Here is a 26,570-nt window from a genome sequence, read left to right as displayed (position 1 = left end):
TGTACAGATTCTCCTTTTATGTGTGACACCACTGTCCACATATTGATTCTCCCTCCACACATTAATGCATTTACAGCCAGGTCATTTCTTCACGCTGCAGCCATGCAGCATGTCCACTCCAGATTACTCGTTTCACTGCTGATCAATAATGGAGAAAGGCAAGGAACGATAATGGTTGAGTGTGTGAAAGAGGCAGAACAAGACAGACGAGGGTTTACATTGGGGCTCGTGGAGACATTTCGTTCCGCCTTCAGCTTCAATAAGGGAGTTAGACGTTATCTTTGGTTCGGATGAGGGCAGATACTTTGACCAAACAAGCCATTCAGGTCACCGTTTCAGCAAACGGGTCACTGGTTTCAGCTTCTACAACGTAAATATTTGCCTGGTTTCATTGCAATCTATGGTATTAACTTTGTTGTTTGGTTGGGTAATTAACTTGGACGTGGGCCTGTCAATATTTGTCACGTCACGTGACCCAACTGTGCGTTTACCTTGAGTAAGTCAAACCTGTAATACCAGAGTCAGGCCTGCAGGGGGCAGTCGTTTTCCTGTTATGCCTGAGGCGGCGGCTCGGAGGGGAATGCATTGTGGCTGAACCCCATGTGAAATGCGTTTTATTGTTAAGAACATATGCTTCATATTCATATTTCATTTGACATGTTGTACGTATCTGTATCTATAAGTAGGCTTTGCATTTAAACAAATGTTTTACTCTACTTTGTCAGAACTTAGATGTTGCGTTCATGCACCTAAACATGTGCACCAACCGACAGTCGACGCACACCCTATATTTAATTTGAAAAAACAACAACATCATTTCCAGTAAACTATATAATTGAATTGAAAACCCTTCACTCCGGCATCATGCTTCCAAAACAGTGTTTCTTTCTTTGCGTCACGCCGACGCTCGTAGTGACGAAGTGCTCCACTACACTCCTCCTATCTTACCTTTCCTCCCCACTCCTCTCCAACTCTCCCATCAGGACCACGGGGATGTGATGCGCTGACACGCACCAGGCTGGGGGAGACAACTTTGTGTTTGGGAGTGATTGTGGATAGAGCTAACGCGGCGGGGGGCTCCAAGCTGAAGGGAGGGCGGGGTGGGTGAATCAGTAAAGTGTGTTTTTCTTTTTTCTTTTTTTTTCTTTTTTCTTTTTGCAGCATCAAATACAACTGAGCAGCCCCCCCGTCCTGTGTTGTGTTTCCCATATGTCGCGAAAGCAGGTCGACCATGACTACAGCCTCCGTAGTATGAGCAACCTGATGGGCGAGCGGAGGAAGAAAGTGAGCGACGGAGGAGAGCGGAGTCTCATCAAGGCTCCGTCCAGCGCCAGCATCAGCAGCCCGGGCGCCTCCGCCTCCTCCGCCTCCTCCGCCTCCGCCTCCTCCTCCGCAGCCGCCACCGGGGCTCCCGCCGCCGGCGCGCCCGCAGCGCCGCCCGCCTCCTCCACCGGGGAGCTGGAGAGAGCCGCGCGCAAGCAGTTCCAGCAGGATGTCACGCCGGGCTTCGTCTACGTCCTGGCCGCGTTCTCCGCCCTGGGCGGGTTCCTGTTCGGCTACGACACCGGGGTGATATCCGGGGCCATGCTCCTGCTGAAGAGGGAGCTGGACCTGAGCGCCCTGTGGCAGGAGGTGCTCATATCAAGTACTGTGGCCGCGGCCGCCCTGTCCGCCCTGCTGGGCGGCTTCCTCAACGGGCTCTTCGGGCGCAGGGTGTGCATCCTGCTGGCCAGCTTCTTCTTCGCCGTCGGGGGGGTCGTGCTGAGCACCGCGCCCGGCAGGGAGGTCCTCCTGGCGGGGAGGCTCATCGTCGGCGTGGGGCTCGGTAAGACATGTGCTCAACAACCCCAGTTTTGAACTCAGCATTCATTTCATTTGAACCCAACCGGTTTGGCTTAGGCCGACACATAACTTTGATGTAGATAAAGTTGCTTTTAAATGGAAAGCACCCCCCCCCCCCCCCCTCAAACCCTCTCTCCATCCCCTCTGGCAGCACTACTGTTATAGTGATATTTTATTGATTTATGTGTCAACATTTCCTCTGCACTTGCTCCCCATCAGAGAGTTCAGAGGTCAGGATTAGCTTAATTGCCCCCTAAGGTCACAGGTCGAACTATCTCCTGCCACATGTAATGGCTCTTCGGTGTGCATCCGTCTTCTTCCTGCCTCTCCTCGCCTCAGGTCTGATATTTGCAATCACCCACACTTCTAATTACACAGCGTGGGCCCCTCTGCTGGCTCCGTCTGCATGCCACTGGCTGTTAAAGACAACTCGCTGTCTTTGTTATTATCATCGTGAAGATCATCATTAGATTTAGTTGGATGCCATTAAGTGATTAGAGAAAGACAACTGTGAATGATAAATAAAATAGGGCATATTATCACAGCATGCCCCAAAAAGGAAGATGAAGCTCAAAAGCGCGCAGGGGCCCTTTGGTGTCGACGAGGTCGTCTTCCTCGCACGCTGATGTCAGAGTTACATTTATCTGATTGGCTCCTTCCCTGCTTCCTCCGCCATGATAATACCTTTGCACACCTCCTTTCTACTTCTTCCTTCCCTGCGTGATTATCTCCAGAATCATCTCCCTTGTTCCTCCTTCTGCTCTCTTCCTGTACACATGCAACACGCCTTTTGATCAGAAATACGCACCCCACATTATTTATAGTGGTTGCTCTTACTCATGACTCACATCCTCTGTGGAAAGGACGGGTAAAACTGGCTTTCCAGGCTGAGCGCCACGTCGATGGCACTCGTAGGCCACCACCTCTGAGAGTAGTGAGCTCTCTCTCCTCGGCGATACGTGGAGGAATTGCAGACCTTTTTCCGTCCTCTGTAAAGCGCTGGGAACAGAGGGGAGGCTTGATTCTTTAATAAACATCGCTGGCTGCAGGGGAGAGCTCTGTGTTTTCCTCTACAAACTAATTATTGACCAAGATTTGCCTTCAGACCCCTTTGATTACCGTTTCTAATTCTTTCTTGTGATAAATGGCTGTAGTTTAGATTCTTGCTGTGAGGTGTATAAATCAACCAAGTGTTTTCTTTTTTTAATCTGGCATCAAGAGTCAGATGATGAATGTTTCCTGGCTAATCTTCCAGCAGGTGGGAAACACCGCTGGATAAATAGCAAGTAGGGAGATACTGGGAATACTTCTCTGATTTGCATCAGTATTTATTTATAGCGCGCGTGTGAGTTTTTCTTTTGGCTTTTCAAGCAACTTCAGGTGATTGACAGGAAGTGCCGCTATAAGCAAAACTTGGGCGCAACGAAACGACTAAAAACGTTGCCGAAACTAAATTGAAGCTTCATGTTTCCTGTGATGGAAACAGCTTGTGTGACTTACACATCGGTGGAAAATGCTTTTTTTCACCGGACAAGACAGAATCCAATCAGAGATTAACGATGCTTGTGAAGGGTCCAAAATGAGCCTGAAGATCTTCAGATACCCTGCGTGCAAACGCATAAAGCCTCTCCTTTTGACTGTTTGAAATATGTACATACCTGTTGCTATTGGAGATGGACATTCATTATGTTCTACCACTGGAAACATACTTAAAGATAATGATGTTGCAGCAAACAACTGTTTGCTGTTGTTAAGACATCAGAGAACGAAGCCGCTCTCCATCTGTGAGTGCTGTAATCAGAGCCTCTCTGTGCTCTGCTCACTTTAAAGTGCATGTTCGTGCACGTGAGCGTGGCCCGCTGGCTGGTTAGCCGCGAGCCGCCGGCTCAGCCGTCGCCATGTTGAGAGCCATGTGGAAGCAACAGAAAGGCCCCCAGTCCTATTGGAAAAAGTCCCCAACCACTGTGTTAACGTAGTCCATGATGTCATCAATAGCAACACCGACAGCCAGTCTATGGATTGTATTTGTTGAGAACCACTCATCAAATGTGATGGAGAGAATGAATTTAAATGAAAAATATTAAAATATAGAGGGAAAAGTGCATAAATGAGACTGTCTTTCCCTCAAACATGTGAAGTGCTGATTGAAAATGCAGCAGCAGCTACACGCTTCATTTTAATATCATTCTGCTAATATGGAGAAACCATTCACCCAGGTCATTTCAGCTCTTACATTATGAGTAACCCCTGGCCCTCACGCCGTCACAATCTTCTCCCACGCGGTCGTCTTCATTACTGGAGCGTGCGCGAGGCGGCCCTGATGGATAATGAAACAGATCCTGGCATCGCAATTAGCTGGCGGGGACACTAATAAGGCAGATTTTTTTTTTTTTTCGTCGCACGCAATTATTTCGGCCCCGAGCCCGTCGCCCCTAACGCGGCCGCCGCATTTCGGGGAAAAGCCAATTGCTTAACATTTCTGAACTCGCCGTAAAGGTCAATCGGAGCTGTTCGTCAAACCAGGAAAGGCCACGCACACCGTCGAGCCCTTCCTCTCTGAACGTACACATACGCGTCCAGTTCTCCTGCGCCCGGGCGCTGGTTGTTGATCTGACCTTTGGACGGAGCTCGGCGACCGCTTTGCGATACCAGCTTGTTGCTCGTCGGAGCCAACAGGCGGTATTGAACCAGTCATGTTATAAATCCTGGTCCAGCCCATCAAATTAAGAGGTTTCCTCGCTGCATGGGACGTATTTATGGAAAGATGTTTCAATCGCGGAGGAGAAATCCACTCTTGTTATCTATCTTGGATGTGTGATTTGTGATGTGGAGGGAGAGTTCTTTTTTAATCAAGCGTTTTAATCCAGACAATCTTGAACTAGACCCTTGAGTGACAGCCGGGGGGAGCCGACCTAGAACGAGCCAATCTGCTAACGCACGCTACTTTTGCATTTATTTTACCACTCTGGCTGTGGATTTAATGATGATGTTTTTCATCCGTTCATATTGAAATGTAGCCATGCAGAAGATACATTTCTGTAGGAATTGAATATTGACAGTGACAATACGTCTTCCTTTAACCTGCAATTAGTATTTTTGTGCGGCAAAATCCCAAAATAGATTCATGAAGTAAAAAGCTAGCAAGCTAGCCACTTTGGCCCTTTCCATCTGTCATGTCGCGTGACCCTTGGCCTGCCGTAGACCTCGCTCTAAAATAATGGCTTCTCTCTGTGCTCTCTGTGTTTGATGTAAAGGGCTGAAAGGAGCCATGAAATGTTTTTTCTCCAAAGAAATCCTCTCCGATGCCTTCAGCCCTCGTTAGTCGTAATCCATTCCCTCACACGTACGCACAAGCCCACGCCCTCGCAGCGTGCACATAATCACGTTTTCCAGGCTAAATTATCAGTTGCCAATTCAGAATCCTTGGAGAAAGCAGACGGAAAGCGTCTGCGTAGGATCGGTGCCGTTAATTACATTGTGATAACATTTAATTATTACCTGGAGCTTTTGACAACTAATACGTTGTTTTACATCATTTAGTCACAATTCTCAGCCGAACCGGGTGGAAATATAGACTTATTGATTTTATTAATGCCCATATTACCGTTGTTATGCAAATATCACATCACTAAAATGTCTCATGTTTAAGAAATAAGTTGTTTTTGGCTCAACATTTGTGCATTTTGACGGGTTTTTTTCGTCGCCGTGTGGTTTTATAAGAACTCAGTCCTCCTTCATGTGACTTATCTCTAAAGGTAAGTTACATCATAAGTCCAATGTCAAATCAGGCACACTTATTGAATTGAATTAACAAAGGACACAACCTCTCCTGCTTTTACCACTGAATTTAATCACCACTCACACCACTTACCCATTTGAAAGTCAACAACGGCGTTATCTGGGGGAGGTTTCGCTTTATCTGCGCGTTTTCAAGGATGCTCCATTAGCCTCTAATTAGCTTCCCCCATCACAACCAGCTGCTAAGCAGCAGAACCGGCCCCGCCTGTCTCTTTACCACGTCGCGGTGACAGAAGGTCTGCTGGAGTATCTCCTCCTCGTTCTTTGATCAAGTGAGTCGAGTCCGAGTTTTGTACTACGTGCCCAGAGGCTGCCTTCACCAGACCAGACAGATTCTCTGTTTAACTGGGCTGTGCTGCTCGGAGGCTGAGCGTGGCCAGGCGATGACTTTATGAGGGTGTGTGTGTGTGTGTGTTTGTGTGTGTGTTGAGAACGCAGTGCTGGGAGCTGTCTGCTGGTGCTGAAAGAGAGCTCATTATCGAGAAAGAGGGAACACGCGGCGAATGTGTTTGTAAGAGATTCATCTTTTCGACCAAAGTGAAGCAACTTGACCTTTGGTTGAAGTCGTTTTGCTTGTTTTCAATGGAGCTTCAGCTCCAGGGGACAAATTCAGAGGGACGTGATGACTTGAGAAGCTTTCCAAATGTACTTTACGATAATGTGTGAAGTATAAATCACTTCAAACACGTCTCTGTGAGTCCCACCAAAAGAAGACTGACGGTTCAGCTCCGCTGTAGAGATTGAAACAGGACTCCAGCTAAACAGCATACTGGAACAACCAGCACAAGCTGCCTAAAGCGTAGATTGTACTCGCTGTAGTGAAGTGGTTGCAGCACTTGGTAGTGCACCTAAAAGAAGCACTATTTATACTATCTGGGGGTTATTCAAAGAAGGCAATTTGTTTGTATATGCTTTAGAAACAGGAACATCCATTGGCGTGTGTACGTTCCCAGCCAAATAAGGATAGTCATCCTGCGTTTCTTGACAATGCATGTAGTAGTACTTGACTTTACAGGACTACAAATATCATAAATAAACAGACGGGTATGCTGTGCAGGTATGTGTGTGTATGGTTGTGTAAGTGTATGGGCATGTGTTAGTGTGGATGTTCAGGATTGTAAGGGTGAGAGTTTATACTCTCATTCAGACTACTGATACTAAATGCTACTGTTTTGATTATTTACTATTTTTTTCATCATCATTTGGAAGAAAATGATGACTCAGATGTATTGAAAAGTAAAAAGTAAAAAAACAAACAAATACCATAAAGTAGTTAATGTACAGTATATGAAATAGGAGTTTACAGATCATTACAATCCCTTCTCGGCCTTGTGGAGGTTGGTTTATGGCTTTTTGCTGATGCATCTAAAGTCTACAGGCAATCCTAGTTTACACTCATTGTCTTTTTGATTCTTCACAGTTCATTTTGTTTGTTTGCCCTTTGGCGTTTCGGAGAATAATACAACCAACAGCTCGGAGCTTGCACATCATCTGCAGAAGCTCGCTCTACGGTGCCAAGCGGGACGATAAATGAGGCGTAAAGCTTTCCAAATAAACTTTGTTTGACATGAATAATAAACAATGTTGGTCTCAACAGCCTCCAGGATAAGTTTACTTACTTAACTTTAAAGATGTATACATATACATCCGGGCAACCAGCTGGCTAACCAAAGCTAGCTGTTTGGTTCGCCAACCCGCAAACTATTTGCATTTGACGTGGGAACAAACATTTGCCATTTATTGATTCATATATAGCATAATACTATCTCAATTGGAAAAAAATAATGTAATTTTGCTTGATGTAACACGGAAGACATCCGACAAGTAACATGATAGCATCAGCAGCTTTAAAGTGGTCACGCTCTAAAAGCCAATGCAAGACAAAAACTCATTTCAGACGGTCAATAAACGGTCCAGTGTTCGGCCGTTTTTACCGCCCTGTAATAGTATTAGCTTTTATGTGTGCGGACATACTTTCTCTGTGACCACCTGCAGCAGGATGTGAAATGGAAATGATCCGTTGCTCAGTAAAGGCATCAACATCTGCCGTGGGCTCACACTCAAAAGGCATATGGGCTGTGTGTGGCAGCCGCCTTGGCTTGGACTGACACAAGCTGCTGTTGCATATGGCGGCGATGTACGACACGGGAACATGCAGGGAAACTAGCATCGAGGGAGGATGAAGGGGTCTGGCTGCATGAGGTGAATATAGATCGAGGCATTACGGCAGATGAGGACTTTGGGACCCGTTTGTTAAGATGGCTGCATGTGTCCACCTGCGTGTGTGTGTGTGTGTGTGTGTGTGTGTGTGTGTGCATCTGCATAATGTCGTCGGAGTAAACAAACCTACGTGCAAAGTTGCCAGACAGAAAAGAGCGAGAAACAGATTTCATGGTGTTTTTTTGGGGTGTTTTCTGTCTGTGCATTGGCATGAAATCTGTCTTTTTCTGCTCTGTTTACCCGTTGAGTCATTAGACTCAAACCTGATAGGTTTTCTAATATGTCACATCTCCTTTCAAGCGAACTGCATGAGCCATTGCAGCATGGCACGTAATGTTTGACAAACAAATTCGAGAGTCTACAGCCGCATTTTTGTGGCCCTCGCGAGCAAAAGGAGGATGCTTCGTCGCCCAGGAGATGGTCCAGCGTGGCATTTCAGTTATGTGCTAACAGGTGGATGAACCCACGTTGCCACGAGGCCACTGGACATGCGCATGTACAAAATCCCACTGCATTTGCTACTAATATGAGTTGTCTTTTTCTTCTTCTCCTCGTGTCTGTCTTCCAGCAGCATTTCTCAAAAGCTTATGAAGGGATTTCCATCAAATTAGCCCGAGCAGACAAGGCTTCATGCCAAAGAGCAGTTGATTCGATTTCTCTGGTGATCTGGATCTCGGATGTCCAACCCTCTGATGATAATCCTTTATTGTTTTTGTTTTTTTTAAGCCATAACTTAGATTGAGGGTCCAGATCCTGAGGGTCTGTTTGCCGGGTGAAGAAATCAATGTGTAGATGTAAGAGATGGCTGATGTCTGGTTGTACCAGCAGGCTGCAGGGCTGCACGGCCTGAGTACTCAACTCTCAACAGTGGAGCATAAAAGACCCGAACGCGGCTTTGCACCATTACTGTTCACTTTGGGAATTGCACACAGTGTAGAAAACATAGTCTTTTTTTTTTAAGTTAATGGTGCTTTCCTTTCACAAATCGCTCTCTTCGGTGGGAAAAAGAAGAAGAAAAAAAAGAAGCCCTCGCACTCAATTATAGATTTCCCTTCCCGGCGCTGCCACAGTGTGGTGCCCGCTCGGAGACTGGTTTCCCGGCAAGTGTGTTGCCATAGCAACAGGTAGCCATGGCGGCCGTCGAGGGCAGGATGGTGGCAGTAGGGAGGGGAGGGGAGATGGAGAGGTGAGGGTGGGGTGCAGAAAGCAGCGGCCGACTATTAATAGAGCTTATCGGGAGCCAGCTGCAGAAAGCTGCGGCCCCGTTGCACCTTGTCAGATACATCCCAGGAAAACACACACTGTGCTGCGTCTAGGAGCGAGTGTGTGTGTGTGTGTGTGTGTGTGTGTGTGTGTGTGTGTGTGTGTGTGTGTGTGTATAAATGGATGTTTTCCAGATACTGAGATGTGTCCACAAGACGCCGTTGCTGCTGTTGTTGATGTCGGGGTCAAAGGTCGCAGTCATTTTAAATGAGTAATTCATCACAGACTATGGAGACTGTTGAAATAGTTTTAATCAGTAATAATAATGAAATGTAAAACACGTTGTAAAACACCTAATAGTGACAATTTCTAATTGAGTTATTGTCAACTTGTCAGGATTGATTCCTAAAGTGAAATAACGTTTGTGATTGACTTTTCTATCCAGCGTCTTATGGTTTTCTCAGTGTGGTTTGTGATCAAAATCGAACCAAACTAATGTCATTCCCAACAACCTCTGCCATGTTATGTATTTAGTGCTAATTAGCGAATGGTGCTAAGATGCCTGTTTACATGGTAAACATACATGTTAGCTTTGTCATTGAGCGCATGTGAGCAGTGTTAGCCTCCAGCTCAAGGACAGCACCACAGAGCCCATAGTGAGGCTGCATTAGTATGTTTGTGACCATTCTGAGGATAAAAGGAGTTAATATTGCATTTTATCCAATATGTTATTTGAATTATTGTGAAGTTCAGTTGAATAGTTAATGTTAGCGCTGCTTATTTGTCACAGTGCAGCTTATAAACCTGCCCCAAAGGGTTCATATTTACATTTATGTCATTTAAATAGCTCCTTTTTCCTGCAAGCCAGCATTCACTTTGAGAACATCTACACAAAGAGGCACAATCCGACTCCCCTCGCTGAGAAGATTCTCTCTCCCTGTCTTTGTGTAGGTATCGCCTCCATGACGGTGCCGGTGTACATCGCTGAGACCTCTCCGCCTCACCTCCGGGGTCAGCTGGTGACGGTCAACACCCTCTTCATCACCGGTGGACAGTTCACTGCCAGCCTGGTCGACGGCGCCTTCAGCTACCTGCAGCGCGATGGCTGGAGGTGAGACACGGAGACGCACAGCTCACACACACACACACACACACACACAGAAGCACACAGACACAGAGGATGTTTTAAGTTACCCCCGACGGTATCCCTCTGATCTGCATAAATACACTTGAGGTACTTTTCAAAGGTCCCCCCCCATCTGCCTTCATGATCGACGGTCATACAGTCAGATATGATAGCCGCCTCTTTTCGTAATCAAATGCCAGAAAAAGTCGCGCCGGCTCAAACCCTCATTCCAAATGTCAACACATGCGCAGGTCAGCCCTTAACATTTGCTGACAGCAGCTGCGCTGTACGCTTGAAAGATACAGTCTGCCTGTCTTTGTCCTTCGTCGCTGTCTTTTCTGCTTCTGTGTGCATATTTTGCCGCTTGTCACACTGAACGCAGGTTTACAGCCTCCAGGGTGTTTGAATGTTGAGCCGCGAGACACTTTAGATAAGAATCGTCCTTTTGGCAAGAACTCGCTTCAACTGCGTCCCTGACGGAGGTTGCCGAGATCGCTTTAGAAAGCACCTAGATTGCTGTGATTCATACGTGATAATGGCTTTTAGGAGACGCTTATTGAGTTTCGAGTGTGAATGTTGTCTGATTGACGTCTTTGCCTGCGCAAAGGAAGAAAAGCCATAAATGTCTGGGTGTTTACTTCAGGAAAAATGGAAGGTTTGTTTTTTTCCCTACTCTCGGAGCTTTGAGCTGCTTCTCCACTTCTTCTTCTTCAAAAGATAAAGCGCTCTCACATCATTATCGCAGTCTTTTTTTTGTGCCGTACACTCTCATTCTTTGCCTTCAACACATGAATTTTGGGATTTGTAGAACAACCTCTTCACCAAATGCAAAATTGAGTGTGTGAGCGGATACAGAAAGTCAATTTTCGTCTCAACACAGTAATATTTCAGTACATCACTGGTTTTCTACGGGTAAAAGTTCTCTGTCATGCTAATAGAAATAAGCGATTTATATTTTTGGAGTTATGTGCAGCACTAATGTAGTATTTTGTACGCTCCAACACTCCATGTGCTGCGTTTAAGGGTCAGAGTGAAATGCTAAAATGTGTATGTAAATGCGAGGGTTATTTTAAGCAGCAGGATATAAGGGAATAAAAGCCTTGACATTTTATCCAGTGTTTAACTTTAATGAACTGAAGTACCGGATGCATTTTGCTGGCATAATAAAATATTTTAACATAAACTCAATGTGCGAGCAACCTTTTTATGCCTCCGCATCGGCAACAGCCGCGGATGGAGGCATAATGTTTTCGGGCTGTCGGTATGTCCGTCTGGTCCATTCACGGGACGTCTCAGGAACAACCGCCAGCAAATGTCTTTAAATTTGGCTCGAAGGTCCACCCGGGAAGAAAAATAATGAAGTGATGACATCATCCTGTCTGGCTAGCGAAGGCATACGACCCCGAGGCGCTACTTGTAGTTCAACCGAGAAGCCAAGCTTTTCCAAAAACACCTGGCGATGGAGTTTCTCAGTTTGCTCACTCCAAGCCTCTCCTCCTCCCTCTCATGTCTCCAGGTACATGTTGGGTCTGTCGGTGCTCCCCGCCGTGATCCAGTTCGTGGGATTCCTGTTCCTGCCGGAGAGCCCTCGCTGGCTGATCCAGCGCGGGCTGACCCAGAAGGCCCGGCGCGTGCTCAGTCAGATCCGAGGCAACCAGAACATCGACGAGGAGTACGACAGCATCAAGAACAGCATCGACGAGGAGGAGGACAGCGGAGGAGGTAAAGGGGGGTGAAGGGAGGGAGGATTGGGGCGAGAGAGCAGCACGGCCATTTTGTTTCTGCTTTTATGCTATAAAACCTTCTTTATTATTATTTCTGGTGATATTTTCAATGACAACAGTACCTACTCCAATCAATTTAGTATGAATTACCCACAGATATTTAGAGGAAGGCCTATAATCTTACTGACAAATCAATTAACGCTGCTCTTGCCTTTGCATGGATCTGAAGGCAGAAGATGCACACAAGGTGAAATTAAGTACATATTAGTCATTCTGGTCTATCGCTAACATTTGAGGTTGTTTAGCAAAGCCGTTTGTCCACTTTGTAGTTTGCTGAAGGCATTTCTTTCGCGTCGGGGTAACTGCTAAAGGTCAGAGGTCACTCGTCACCTTTACACAGACGCTCCTCGAGGCCAATATGACATGTTTGAAAGGGACTAGTCATCAACACCTCACAGCCGAGTCACAGCCACGAGCTCCCCGAAGGCAGCAGCCTCCTCTTCACTCACTCCTCTCCCGATGAGAGAGTTCATGCCTACTGACGCAACAGTTGCTCCGTTGCCATTCCCTTGGCTCCCCGGGCGATGATGGTGACCTGCCAATCAAAGTGTTTGAGGCCTCTTTTCTCAGGATTCTCCGTTGACGAGGTTTTTTGACTTTCCCGAGTTCTTCTGCCCGTCCGCTCCCCCGCGGTGTCTTTGTTGAAGCGATATTGCGGAAGCTTTCGTGGAGCGGATGAAGGTCGAATCCTTGCGGCGGTCGCTCGGCTCTCAACAAGGTGAATCAGCGCTGTAAATGGAGATTGTTGGTCGCACAAAAAGTGGAGGAGGTAAATAGAAAAGACTTACTTCATGGTCAATTATTGTGTGGTCTGGCCTCGGCTTGGCTTCGCCAGCGTGAGCAGACAGTACTGAGCGAGGTGGTAACTGATCTTTAGTTGCTAATATTGCTGTTTCATAACCCGGGCCGTGACAACTGGGAAATCTTTGATTATGGTGTGTGCGGTCCATCCAGTCCGGTCTGTTCAGGCTGGTCTTTACCCCACCTGAACACAGTACAACATATACAAACTTACCCTTGTTTCTTACCCATATTTCATAATACCCCTTTATCTAGTTGCCCATATTTAGTTTGTGCATGTGTGTTTGGGAAAGCGAGAGTGGAATACAATTAAGTCTACAAAAGAGGGACATTATGCATGTTCACACACAAAGCCAATGTGGTGTCATAATTGCTGCTGTGATGTGAATTTGAATCTAATCCCCAAAACTGTTACTTTCCCTAAAGCTGGATTAAAAAGTGCCATGTAGTCATTTCAGTTTCAACGCGTTAATCCAAAAGGCAAGTTTTCAACTGTTGCCCCGCGATCCAGATATCAAATATGACAAGTTGCTATATCAGAGTTTAGATTTCAATTCAGGTAACCCACCTCAAATATGACAACATGTAAATCGAACCTCTGTATTGTGGAGGCTCATCAAACACGGAGAGGATTATTTATGGTCTAGAAAGCTCTCAAAGAAAACATTTCCTTGACCTTGCCTCCATAAAAAGTTGACCCAACGGCAGCGAAAATAATGACAAGATTCATACGCAGCGTAGGGTTTGACACAACAAGAAGCTACATTTTAGTTTGAATTAGGTAATAATTAGCTTGTAATAGCTTACGAGCCATCAGATGCTCGAGACTGTTTAGAGTAGACAAACAGGACATCACCAGCTGTGCGACAGTGATGAGACAATCTGTGCTTTTTGGGTTTGAGAGGGAAAATGAACAAATGAAATAAAACATAAGCACTGATCCATGTGGTACACCATGACAAAGAGGGGCAGACACCAATGGTCCACAGCAGGAAACCGAAGAGGTTCGGAGGGGAACCGTCGGTGCTCCAGAAGGACGTGATGCTCGACAGCGAGAGCGATCCAACATTACATGTTGCTCAGCCGTTAACATCTGCAGTCAGCTTCAAGCTCAGTCGTGACAGAGCTGCACTTTGCATGGAAACCAGACACAAATACAAATAATGTTGTTTTTTAACCTTTTCAAGTAACTTCAAGTGGAAAGGACATTTTTCTTCAGATGTCAGCTATTTCTGAATTCCTAAAAACGCTTTGAGATAGTTTAGGTTTTGTGAAAATGTCTTTTCCTCAGCGAAGCCAAGCCTGAGATGACGACTTCTACTTCTGTGAACATCAAAGTGATGCTCGTGTGTTGTTGTCAGTTGTTTTTAACATTTGTCTAAGTTTCCCTCCAGAGCCCACTGTTTGTCTGCCACGAGCAGAGCCGGGAGAGAGTAATGGAGGGAAAGAGAGTGGAGATAGGAGAGTCGATTAACAGGCAGGAGAGGACAAGTGGGCAAAGGGCTGAAAGAAGAGCACAAAAAAAAAAGAGGGAGGATGAGGAGAGGAGAGGAAATTGGATTCATCCTGCAACTAATCAACCTTGACAACAGAGAACGCCGTGTCTCCAGGAGGAGTGGCATGGATCCCGCGGGTCCATGTGGCCCGCTGCGAAGAGGAGACACATAACCACACGGCCCTCTCGCGGGGCTCCGTGTGCGTCCAGTCCGGCACTTTCCTTTTTTTTTCATTCCGCCGTCTCCTCCTCTTCCTCACTGTAACTCATGCGATGGATCCGATGGATCCGATGTTCAGACTTTCAGGACTGTCGTCTTTTGGCCTGAGTTGCTTCTCTGTGGTTCGAGGCAGGAAATGGAGCTGGTGTCCGGTTGCCCCGCGGAGATGTTGCCGTTATCCTGCGTCTCGCCGTGGGTTTGGGACAGAATGAGGACGGATCACTTTTTCACTTTCCGAGCACACTGCACGCCGCACTGAACCTTCACACCGGCCGTTCCTCCTCACGTGGAAGAGCTTGTGCACTCTGCAGACTCGTCGCCACGAGTTTATGCTGTTTATTACCTGAAGAATATCAGAAGGATTTGTGGTGGGGATCGGGCTGTAAATTCACTGCTCAAGGCCGGATCCATGAGCATGTCTTAAACGCAACGCAACACATATTTTTTTTACATTTTGGCAGTTCTCTGTTCTCTGACCTTCTCTGCTTCTTGAGCTGCATCGCCTCAGTGTTGAATAAAACATACAAACAAAACCAGCAGAGAAAACACACCAAACAGGACAAAGTCAAGAGAAACAATAACTCATTTGTTGCCATGAAATTCATTCTAAATTGGAAAAAAGTGAACATTACGTGGAAAGCAGATGGATTTAAAGTGAGACGAATGCGAGTTTAGAACAAATCAAAAGAGGATTTCTGCCATTTCATGACATCAGATGAAGAAACTCCTGCCGTCAGAAGCTGTCTTTTTAAAAAATAAATCTGCACAAACTATTGAAAATATAATTTAAAGAGGAAATGTTTGACTCGCTAATATAATAAAACACCATGTTAGCTCAATCCAGAATGGGTAGCAGCAATTTTTGGGGACAGAAAAACCCATAAAGAATGCCCACATCTACTTTAATGGTTGGAATAAAGCGCAGAAACAATGATAATACCAACATACGCTAGATAATAATACGCAACACTTCCGTGGCGGAGCCGTGGGTCGGGGTTGTTAGCGGTAGCGGCTCCTTTCGTGCGACACAGAGACTCACAGAGCGGCTTCATCCTGCTCAGGTGGACTCTACTTCACTCCAGCTTCACAATCAAAGCTCTCGTCTGACGTTCATCATGTAGCAGCTTCAGGTTTTAAAGGTGCACGTCAGACATTTTCAAACTGTTACATTTTGTCAACTCGCTTAGAAAATATCAATTTAAAACCCGGGCGAACAAAAAGGAAGTTTTGACACTTCTAACAGAGGGAACTTTGTGGGGAATCAAGCAGAAAGGGCAGAAAATACATGACCCGACATGATTTGATCTTTAAAACTCTCTGACCTTTCGGCAGAGCGGCGCTGCTCGTGTCTCTCCTCTTCTAAATTCAGTGTAGTTCTTAAATGATAGTGTTTGGTCTCAAAGTCCCTCCCAAAGTGAAGCATCCTTCAACAGCAGCCATCTCTGCCTCATCATTTCCTGCCTGCGCCGCTAAAGCAGTCTGCAATTTGCACGCTCTCTTTTCGGGCTGACGCGTGACCTGGCGACCTGCTGTCGCCTTAGCAACCAGACAGGCCGACAGAGAGACGGAAAGATGGAGCAGGAAGGTTCAAAAGACTCCTCTGATTGGCCCGGTCAGCCTCAGGTGACAGCAAACGCACACCTGTGTTCTCATAGACGGCAGGGTTCAGGTCACAGCAACTGGGTTTGATGCTGCCTTACAGGGCCATCTGAATAGAGGAGGTTAGCATGAATCACAGATGAATATTTTAGATATATAATCATAAAGTGTCACATCAGTGGTCATGATGAAGGGTAGACTCCTCCTGCAGGTACCAGAGCCTCTGCAGACGCTCTCAGACTCCTGTGGGTGAGGAGGAAGCACTCGTTAATCTACTGTACGAGTATTTTAAATCAGGAGGCCTTTTAGGAAACACCTCTTCAGCTGAAGGGTTAAGTCCAAGGGATCCTCCTCTCTCCAACACGATGACCAGGTAAATACAGAGATGTGAGGGTGAGGGGTTTGTACATGTGCTCTATGAGGCTGTTTGTGTAAATAGTACTGGGATAAACATACAATGGGAAGGCCATGAGGTGAGTTTTAAGAATGGCAGGCTGTTCCATCACTTTTCTTCTTTGCCCCCCCGTGTGTGTGTGTGTGTGTGTGTGTGTGTGTGTGTGTGTGTGTGTGTGTGTGTGTGTGTGTGCAGTGTTACTCAAGACCAGCCTCGGTCAAGAACACTTTTCCAAGGTCTCGTCTCGGTCTCGTTGCTGTGGTAGCTCTCAGGACACACAGGGGAAATTCCCCCTGATATAATTCACATCAGCAATACATTTTGGGGATTTTATTCGAAACATTTTCTCACGAAACACTTGCACTTACACATGTAGACAAGTATATATTTCAATAAGAGAGGTGAATGAAGAGGAATCCTCATCTGTGTTTCGTGGGTGTTTTTATTGAATCGTGGATATTTCTCCAGTGCCAGGACATTTCATCATGTCTCGACTCGGTCTCAAAAGTCCTGACTCGGTCTTAAAGTCCTGACTCGGTCTTAAAGTCCTGACTCGGTCTTGACTCGGTCTCAACTCCTCTCGGTCTCGTCTCGATGCCTCCTGGTCTTGGCCGTGCCTCGGTCTCGGTTCAGGTGGTCTTGACCTGAACACTGGGGGACTTTATGAATGTTTTCTCACCTGGGCATCACGCCCCTCGGCTGACACCCGGGTTGCCATGGAAACAACACTTCTCACTTCCCTCTTCCTCTCACCTCGGACCCCGCTGTGATTAAAGTGCGTGTGAACCTCCTTCTCTCCCCTCTCTGTCACACATTTATCACGTTCTAACACATGTTAGCTCCCAGTCTTCAAGCCGGTTATTTCCATTAGATTAGATTATTGACTTGTTGTCGTCTTGGTGCTTAAACGTCTTCGACGCTTGTGTGGGAAGAAGGATGTAGAAACTCGCAGCAGCTACTTCATCTTTTGATGAGCCTCAAGTCAATGAGCTGCGATTAGCGTCTCTTCAGGATGAGAGGTGCGAAGGAGTGAGAGGAGGAGGAGCAGGGGGGAGGAGGAGAGAGGAGGGGGGAGGAGAGGTCAAAGAGAAAATGGAGCTGTTTGGGCAGCAATTATGATGGAGAAGCAATATCGCGGGCCAACTCCGTCAGCCATTAAATTGCCATTCTTCATGAGAAACCTCGCGGCGCATCGTATTGAACGCATTGATTTGGTCGGAGGGCTCGTTCCAGGCAACGCGGAGCAGACTCAGATGTAACGCTACGAAAAACAAAGGTCAGGAACGGACCGGGAGCGCGGCGGCAGGATGAAGCTAAACTACAGCTACGTTACATGGATTCCTTCTCTTTTTCATCTGCAGCAAACACGTTGAGAGGAAAAGCCAATAGAAGAGACATTTTGTTTCATTCTGGAGAGGATTATTGGTTATTAAAGCGTTCACTACACGCGGGAGCTCTGGTTTCAGATGGCTCTTTCTTGAAGCGATGAGGCCACACTATGGATGTCTATTCATGAGTATGAAACACGCTGCGGGTACGTCTGTCTTTAGACTTAAAAAGGTCCGTTAGCTCAGACCATTGACTGCACATGAACAGTGAAACATGGACCCTGAGTGAGACAGCAGGAGCTAAACATACAGCAGCATCAACGGTGTGGAGCAGGAAGATTGAGAAAGTAACTTTTAGGTGGGAAGTGTTTCAAATTGTAAACGGCAAAATATATATTTATGTATTTTTGGGGCCGTTTTAAGAGTACTTCAGCGTTACAGTTTCTAGTAATGTAAGTAATGCTGCACGGCGCTGAGGGGAAGTGCAGAGCGGTCCTTCTCTCCAACGCCTGTTATATTACATGTGTCCTTGTGGTCCATCGTTAATATGAAAATATGAAGCCGTGCAGCTTTAAAGATTCAGCGTGCACTATAAAGAAAGAGTACTTTCAGTCTGCTCCTCCAGTTCTGATTTGAAAAGGAGAGATGAGAGAAATTGCTCAATGTCAAGCATCACTTTAGCACATTATAATCATGGCATTACATAAGATGTCTCGTTAGGCAAACAGGCAGCAGCCAGGGATCAGGATGAGTCGGTATATTGTTTAAGAAAGAATACGGCCTCATAGGAAAGCTGGGAAAGCGAGAAAGTAGAGACTGATTTAAAGTTACAACGCCTGTCAAAGTGAATTTAATTACAATAGTTTCCTCTTTAACCTGCTGGACTCTTGATTGTTTCTAGCCGTCAACAAAAGTCTGCTGCATTTACGTTCCGGCAGAGCATTTCTAAATTATTAATTTCATGCTATTATTATTGCTGCTTATTCTCACCAACACACAAGGCACACACACACACACACACACACACACACACACACCCACACCCACACACACGCACACACACACCTGATGGATGTCTGAGGGAGTTTCAGCGTCTACCTCCGTCGCGGTCTTAATTCTCCCACTAGTCGTTAATAATTCAGGATATTTGAACATTTTATGAAACTCCTCTGGTGCTCTGGGTCTGTTTAACTCCACCAAGAGCTCGTAATGAGGCCGGGGCTTTGAGGAGTCAACAGACGGCCTCTTCACTACCGCGAATGTAAGTTTATTGATTTCGTTATGGGTCAAAAAAAAGGGGGAAGGCTTGAAGCTGAAGGTATCTTCCTGAGCAGCGCTATTTACCAGCGCACCTCTGTTCCCCTCTCAAATCAAACCAAACAAGCCCGACGCATTGTCTTATCAATACGCTTCCTGCTCCGGTGCTTTTCATTTCCGCCTCTTGTTCCTCCTCTCGGTGCGCGTGCGCTAACAAACCCGGAGAGGCCACTTGACGAATATGCTCACGAGGGTGCAACACAAGCAAATATTTTGAAATCAGATGATTAGAAGCGACACGTTAAACGGAGGAGCCGATGCCGGAGGGGGGGTTCGCTGTGTGGAGTGCAGGGAAATGAGACCAAAAGTCCCAACTGGGAAATTATTATGGAGGATGCATTAGCAGAGGATGCAAAGCAAGGCGGGCTGCTGCCGATGAAAGCAGGGAGGGGAGATTAGGGGATTGACTTTCCCTTTTCTTCAGTAATTGGTTTCTATCGCGGCCTACTTGTGAGTCCACAAACACAAAGTATGAATGTATTCAAGTCCAGATTCAATATTTTCTTGCCGTTACTCGTCGTGAAGTGGTTATTCATCGGCTGCCGAATTTACTGGATCTTCTACGCATTGGCAGGCGTGAGTAGGTGTCCACGGTGTTCACTGCTCTTTGTTGAAAAATCAATATACGCTCAATACACGTCAGGGATAGGGATTGGTTTTTTTTTGTTGTTTTTTTTTCACTTTCCAGCCGGGGAAGAAAAGCTGAAAGTTCTGAGAAGAGCTAAGAAGTTAGCGCGCTAATCGAAAGTCAATAGGCGGAATTAAGTTGCAATTTCTACATAGAGGATGGATGTTTCTGTTAAATACTAGTTTAACAAAACAAACTAAATGTATAAATGTAAAAGTTTGATGTCTTCGCCCTGTTGCAAAGTCAAGAGGAAGATAATGGCTCCTCCCCCTTTGTTTCCAGTCTCAAAGCTGAGCTAAGCTCGCCACCACCTGGCCACATATTAACAGAAAGACACATTGCAACCCGTAGCATCTGAAGCATATGTCCTATTGTTTGAATAAACTCACCGAAATACACTTGAATACGTAAATAATTCATGTGGTGAAGCAACATTATACAGAACAAAGAAGTGAAGACGAGTTTCAAGTTCATAATCTTCTTTCTGAGGAGGACTTTCAATGTGCTGCAATTCATCAGCCTTGAGTTATCGTCACTCTTGTCAACCCACAATGGAGGAAATTCGCTCCCCTCATTTGAATCTCGGGGCACGGTGTGATTGAAAATGGAGGCTACTTGAACACACGGCAATGTTCTTCTCAAAATGCCATTTCCAAGAATCCACACGCGCCGACAGCAATGAACCTGCGGCTCCTCCAGAGATGCTTTATTTAATTACATTCAACTGGTATCTTTTGGGTACAGAGGCCCCAATGAGCCCTGAGTGAAATTAACAAGCACAGTAATGGTTATGACTCAAATGTTCCATCTGTGAATGCAGGGTTATGAGGGCGGTAAATTATCTTTGGCAGAACTATTATCCAAATAGGTTTTAATGGGGAACATTGAAATGAGAAATTCAGATGATATAGGTAACGGTGCCTATGCTTCCTGTTTGCCACAAGCCCCTCACGCGCGTGTGTGTGTGCGTGTGTGTGTGTGTGTGTGTGTGTGTGTGTGTGTGCCCCTAAGGAAGACCCTCATTTGCATTAATGCAGGTGTGCAGCTGGGAACGTCATAAATCTCAATAACTCAGAAGATTGATTACCAGGAGACTTCAAAATGGCTGTAGAGATTTTATTTATGGCCAATGGGAATGGATAGATGGATGTGTGTATGTGTGTGTCTGTGTCACACATGTTTGTGAATGTAGCAGCGAAAGCTGGAACCACCCGTGGAGGCTTATTCATCAGCATACATGTTCGGCACGGTCTCATCAAACCTTGGAGCGTTGTGTCCTTGAGACTTCATTCCAGCGGCTTCCAGCGTTCCTCCGTGTCCGCTCATAAGCGACCGTGTGTCCACATCACTTTGTGCGCTAAAGTACGTGGCAACGACAGGGGCTTTCTGCCGCGTTCAGTTTTAGCCCCATACATATGTATGTATGTGAAGATATCAAAGTGAAACAGGTTCCTGTGGCGGATTTTCTTCATGGCGCTTCAGCTGACCACGCCCGTTATTGCACGTGGGTGTGGTCAGCGGTTACCACCCGCTCTGATCTGTATTTGCTGGAAAACTACAAGTGTATAGAGAGAGGATCAGAGCGCGTGATAACCGCTGACCACACCCACGTGCAATGACGGGCGTGGTCAGCTGAAGCGCCATGAAGAAAATCCGCCAAAGGAAGATGTTTCACTTTGATTATTCTAAAGATACCTGGGATCAGTTTAGATTCACTCTCTCTCTCTCTCGTTCTATCCGTCATATACCTTCATCCTGACACGCACACACACACACACGCGCACACACACACTCTCCGACTTTACCTTTTACCCCCGAAATGTGAGGGGAGTCGGCGCTAGCAGCCGTGTTTTCATCACAGCAGCACAGTTGCCTTCAGGAGACACGTCTCTTGAAGATCTCACCGTCTCTTCAGCACACATTTGTTTCCTCGCTCCACATCTGAGCGCCTCGAGGCCTCCTCACATCACCGAGCCGGCGCTTCAGACGCACGATAAGAACTTTGAAGGGAGCGCTTCATTCGCCCTCTATCTCGCTGCCGCAGCTCGTATCTTTCCGCTGAAACTAACTTCTCTGCCGTTTCCTCTTGACTCTCAACACGATCCGGTTTTCTTTTTCCCTTTTTATTCCCGCCGCCGCCTCTATTTGTCGCTTTGTCTTTCCGCACACATTGTTCTGAATATTTACTTTGCTTGAATGGATCAATCAGACATTGATTTGCTGACTTAATTGTCTCTTAGCTCTCTGGGTACTTTGTGAACCGCTGTGTAGTCCAATTGTTCGGTTAAAACCCACTCAGTTTGTCTCAAGGCCGATTACACAGGAGGAGACGCGTGACTCAGACAGGAGACGCTGTTTGAAAAGATTTTGACAAGATCAAATGTGAAAAAAAGTTCACTGCTGATAAACTCCCATTGCCTCTCGGTGAACAGCTCCAGATGAGACATGAGACTCTCAATCTGTGACGGCTGCTGTGTCCCTGAAGGAGTCTCTTCATCGGCGAACGCCTCACATCAGAGTCGGCCTCCCTTTTAGTTGCATTTAAGGCGAATTACTCTTTTTTTTCCTTTTAAATTATCAACGGTGACATGATTTGTTGCTCCCTGTGGTTATTGTGGAAGCCAATTTAGAGGCTCCCCAGTGCTATTTATACCATATGCAGATTAGAATGATCTGAACTCAAAAAGCTTATTAAGATGCCGTGCAGTTAAAAACAGCAGCAGGTTAAATATAGATGACAACCAGCCAACTGCTGTTTCCAATGACAACAGGTTCCCTCCCCCTGTGGCTCTCCACTCACCTCTTCTCCCCCCTCAGCCTCATGACAGCACATAAATCCCTCCTTGCCCCTTCGTTGTCATCCTCTCATCTCCCTTCCTCGCTCCCTTTCCTTTCCTTTTTTTTCTCCTCTCCATCTGATCTTCATCTGTCCGCTCCTCTAATTTAATTTAGTGCTTTCATTTTAGTTGTTTCCTCCAAACCTGCTGTCTCCTTCCCTCTCTTTTCTCCTTCCTCTCCTCTCCTCTCCTCTCCTCTCCTCTCCTCTCCTCCTCTCTCACATCAGAACGTATTTGACCAATCGAAGTGACTCTGACTCCGTGGCAGAGGCGGCTCAGATTGAGACCACAAGTCACGGCACCTGACAGACATGAAGGTCATCTCTGCACCTTTTGAGATGGAGCTCACATCCCTCTCGCCGGCTGCCTAACGGACTCTTTTACCAATGAGAAAAGGCTGATGTCTCCCATCAGTCCGCTTGTGAGTCGGGTTTGGTATCGCTCGTCCTCCGCTCAGATTGGACCCACCGGCTGCATTCAGAACATGAGCCATCTGTCTGGTGATCGACTCCCGACTCAGGAGTTAAGAGCAGGCACTCCGTCAAGGACACAAACTAGTGATATCTTCCAATACTTCTCAAAACAAAACTATAACGGGAAATGAAACGGTGGACATTATCGCCTGGTGTTCTTTTCGTTAATATCTGGTGATGAGATGAACCGAGCCCGGCAGAGTCCTGGCAGTGAGCCGGTTGACTCAGCTGCCGGGATGGTAAATACTGAGCGGGGTGTGTGTTTTAGCCGCAGGTGGGCCAACATATTAGGCGGCGGAGGCTCAGGAGATGGAGGCATGGTCCACCTCGAATCCCGGCTCCTCGGAGCGTGCTCGAGCGAGGTCCTGAACCCAAAGTTGTTGGGATCCCGACGGGCAGGTTTGGCGCATTGCATGGCGGCGTCTGCTTGAGCCTGCGTGTGATCGGCACGTAAAGTGGTCGAAGTGGTCCGGGAGACTTGAAGACTTCATATAGATATAAAGTCCAAGTCCATAAGGTGCTTTGTCAGATAGATACCCAGTAGATTTAGATGATATATTGAGTCATGGTGGGTGTGTTAAAAAAAAACCTCTCTCCTTTCCATTTAAAAAGGGATCATTTTATATTTTAAGAGATTTTTTTCCTTCTTTGCCAGAAATGTCCTGATTAGCCTCCTCCAACCCAGTGGACTCACACTGCACGCAGAGACACAAAAAGACACACACACACACGCGTTTGTCTGATTAAAACCACGAGGAGGAACTTTTCTTTTTTTCCCCACGGACAAAAAAAAGAGCGCCGGTGTATCCGATCACCAGATTCCTCTGTTAGAACGAAATCCTTTTCCTTTTTAAAAGATTGCGAACAACACCCGTCAGCGGTCCGAAGACTAACTCCAATGAGTTTGTGGGGGGTCAGCGTGTTGTGGAACAATCAGCGAGGAACATCAGCAGTGACAAACACAGAACAAAAGAGCCTCCGCTCCTCTGCGCCCCTGTAGGTTTTAAGCAGCTTATTAATAATTGAGCGAGGAGAGTTGTGTGCGATGGCAGATCTTTCATGATTTCCTCCTCTGCGCTTGTCTAGCATGGCTAGATGGATATTGAATCAGCCTCTTTTTTTTGTGCAGTATGGGTTTTTTTTTTTTTTTTCTTCCGCAGAGGGCTCGGGCAGGCCACCGGCATTATTTCACCACTTAAAAATGTGATCATGAATTTCGGGCGGCGCAGGAGTTGCCTCAGACTGCAGGAGACAAAAATCCCCACATGCCAGATAAGACGTGTGAAAAGAAAAGGAATACAGTATTTGAATGTGTAATTTGTGTGTATATTTAGTTCAAAGGCAGTTCTCCCCCCTTCCCTCATGGCGCTATTATGAAATGCATATCACAGTGTGTGTGTGTGTGTGTGTGTGTGTGTGTGTGTGTCCAGAAAGATTGCTTTCTACTGCAGAATAATGAGATATGAAATGGAAAATGTGTGTGCCTATTGTGTGTTTGTGTGTGTTTCTGCCTGTTCCCCTTAGGCCGTCAAGCTCTGTCGTTTCTCTCTCTGTCATACACACACACACACACACACACACACACACACACACACTTCTTTCTTCTTCTTTACTCACGTCCCTCAGGACTAACTACCCACCAGTTTTGGGTCAAGCTGGCAAGAGTAGCGGATTGTTGCGTAACGCTCGTTTCAACGCGCGGCGAGCGCCGCGCAGACGGGGAGATGGAGAGTTTACCCAGCGAGCCGTCATCTCGGGCCAGGAAACAACTTCTGTTCGCGAGATGAAGAAAAAAAAATCAACTTCTCCTCCAACAGTCTTTTGCTGCGTTGCTGCTCACTGGATGACGGACGGAACGACAACGCGCAACCGCTGAATAATAGAAATCTCAGTCAGGGAAAAAAATCAGACGATGTTTAAAAATGAATGCGCCTTCCCTCTGTCATGTCCGCCTCTCAACTCCAGGTAGCTCTGCCGCTATGATCTGACTCGGGGGTTGCGTAACGAGGCGGTAAATTCTCAGCACTTTCCAAACCAAAATGGATGAACTTCTCTGGCTTCTTTTTTTTTTTGTTTTTTTTTACTGCTCCCATGTCTTTTCCTATCCTCGGCCTCTGCTTATCCACCCGGCTACAGAAGCAGCGTGACAGACTGACAGCCCCCCCCCCCCCCAAACGCTGGACTGATCGATCCCTTTTGATACGATTAGCTGGTTTTCTTCGCACACACACTCTGAAACTCCGAAGCTTCGAGGCAGCGACTCTCCTCGATTCAAAATATTCTCTCTTTGCACCTCAAGTCCCTTCCTTTGCGTTCCACAACATCAGGCGCCGTCTCTTTTGGGCATTAAAGAAGCACGTGTGCGTCCTTCGGGGTTAGTGTCAGTCGGGGCTGAAGACAACAAGTGTGAAGAAGAATGTGTGCGTGTGTGTGTGTGTGTGTGTGTGTTTGTCCGTCCACTCACTTCATCCATCTCTTCATCCGTCATGGTGCTCGGCTCCTGGCAACCGCTGGCCCCTCGGTGGCCTCAGACAAACACAGCTGCTCCCCTGCATCTGCAGACACTGACAAGATTTGATCAGCTCCACTTAAGATGCACTAATCAAGATCCTTGCTGCCCCCCACACCCCTCAAAAAAACAACAACCCCACACAGCTTCTACGGGACATCATCAGAACAACGGGCCGCTCGACATGCTTCCACTTGATGTGAGAGCGGGCCAGTGGACGCTACGGGCCGCCAACGACTCACAATACAGATGTGCAGCCTCTAATAAACAAACACAGCAGAGAACATCCAGGAAGGTCGTTATGAGCAGCGGGAGGACTGCAGTTCACGGAGCTATAACCTCTCTTTACGTCAGTAAAATACATATTTAACATGAATCTTTACTGGCACAGTCCACGGTCTGGATTAAGTACATAAGTGGCCACTTTGAACATAATGGTTTCATCAACCCCGGAGTGCGTGCGATCATAATCCTTCTCAATCGTTCAAACAGAGCTGTGAAGCAGAACATGCGCTTTATGTTTTTACATAAACACTTCATAGGGAATACGGCTGTGACGGAGTAGATAATACCGGTTTCTGCAAAGGGGAATTGATGACAACCATATTAACTCAGCCATAATGATTGAACTGAAGGTTTGTTAAGATGCAGGCATCAGTTTATTTTTCTTCTTTCTAGCATTCACACATTTCAACATTGTGACATCTGCTCACCTTTAAGCCCTCACCCTATTTAATGTGTGAGTTGTGTTTAGAGGTTGTACATGGGGGTTATATATTATTCCAGCGCTGATTTTCATGTTTAATTTGATACCCGACATGTTTTTGGGGGATTTATACCATGTTTCTTTCTTGATCTGTACCTTGTGACCTGATTTTAAATGCTCCTCTAATTAGTTGGACCCTCGGGCTCTTATTAACACGACAGCATTTTTGCATGAAAGCTTTGCCTTGAGCTTGATGCCATGGTTGCTATTCAGTGGTAGCATCATTATTT

At 46.4% G+C, this 26,570-nt stretch overlaps 1 protein-coding gene across 1 annotated transcript in view; it reads left to right on the top strand.

Annotated features, from left to right (window-relative positions):
- The first annotated feature begins 979 nt into the window (after positions 1 to 979).
- The window catches only part of LOC137791642 (proton myo-inositol cotransporter), a 51,083-nt gene continuing 25,492 nt past the window's right edge, over positions 980 to 26,570 (top strand). The window contains exons 1-3 of the mRNA XM_068586742.1: positions 980 to 1,825; positions 10,015 to 10,174; positions 11,706 to 11,911. Of these exons, the coding sequence (XP_068442843.1) occupies positions 1,210 to 1,825; positions 10,015 to 10,174; positions 11,706 to 11,911 (982 nt within the window). The 5' untranslated portion in view covers positions 980 to 1,209. The remainder of the gene's footprint in view (positions 1,826 to 10,014; positions 10,175 to 11,705; positions 11,912 to 26,570) is intronic.

This window comes from Clinocottus analis, unplaced genomic scaffold (genome assembly GCF_023055335.1).
Source record: "Clinocottus analis isolate CAN_PGR_092001 unplaced genomic scaffold, fCliAna1.0.p SCAF_20, whole genome shotgun sequence".
In the NCBI taxonomy this organism is placed as follows: Eukaryota; Metazoa; Chordata; class Actinopteri; order Perciformes; family Cottidae; genus Clinocottus; species Clinocottus analis.
The sequence above is the reverse complement of the archived record's forward strand: the minus strand, read 5'-3'. Positions and strand labels throughout refer to the sequence as shown.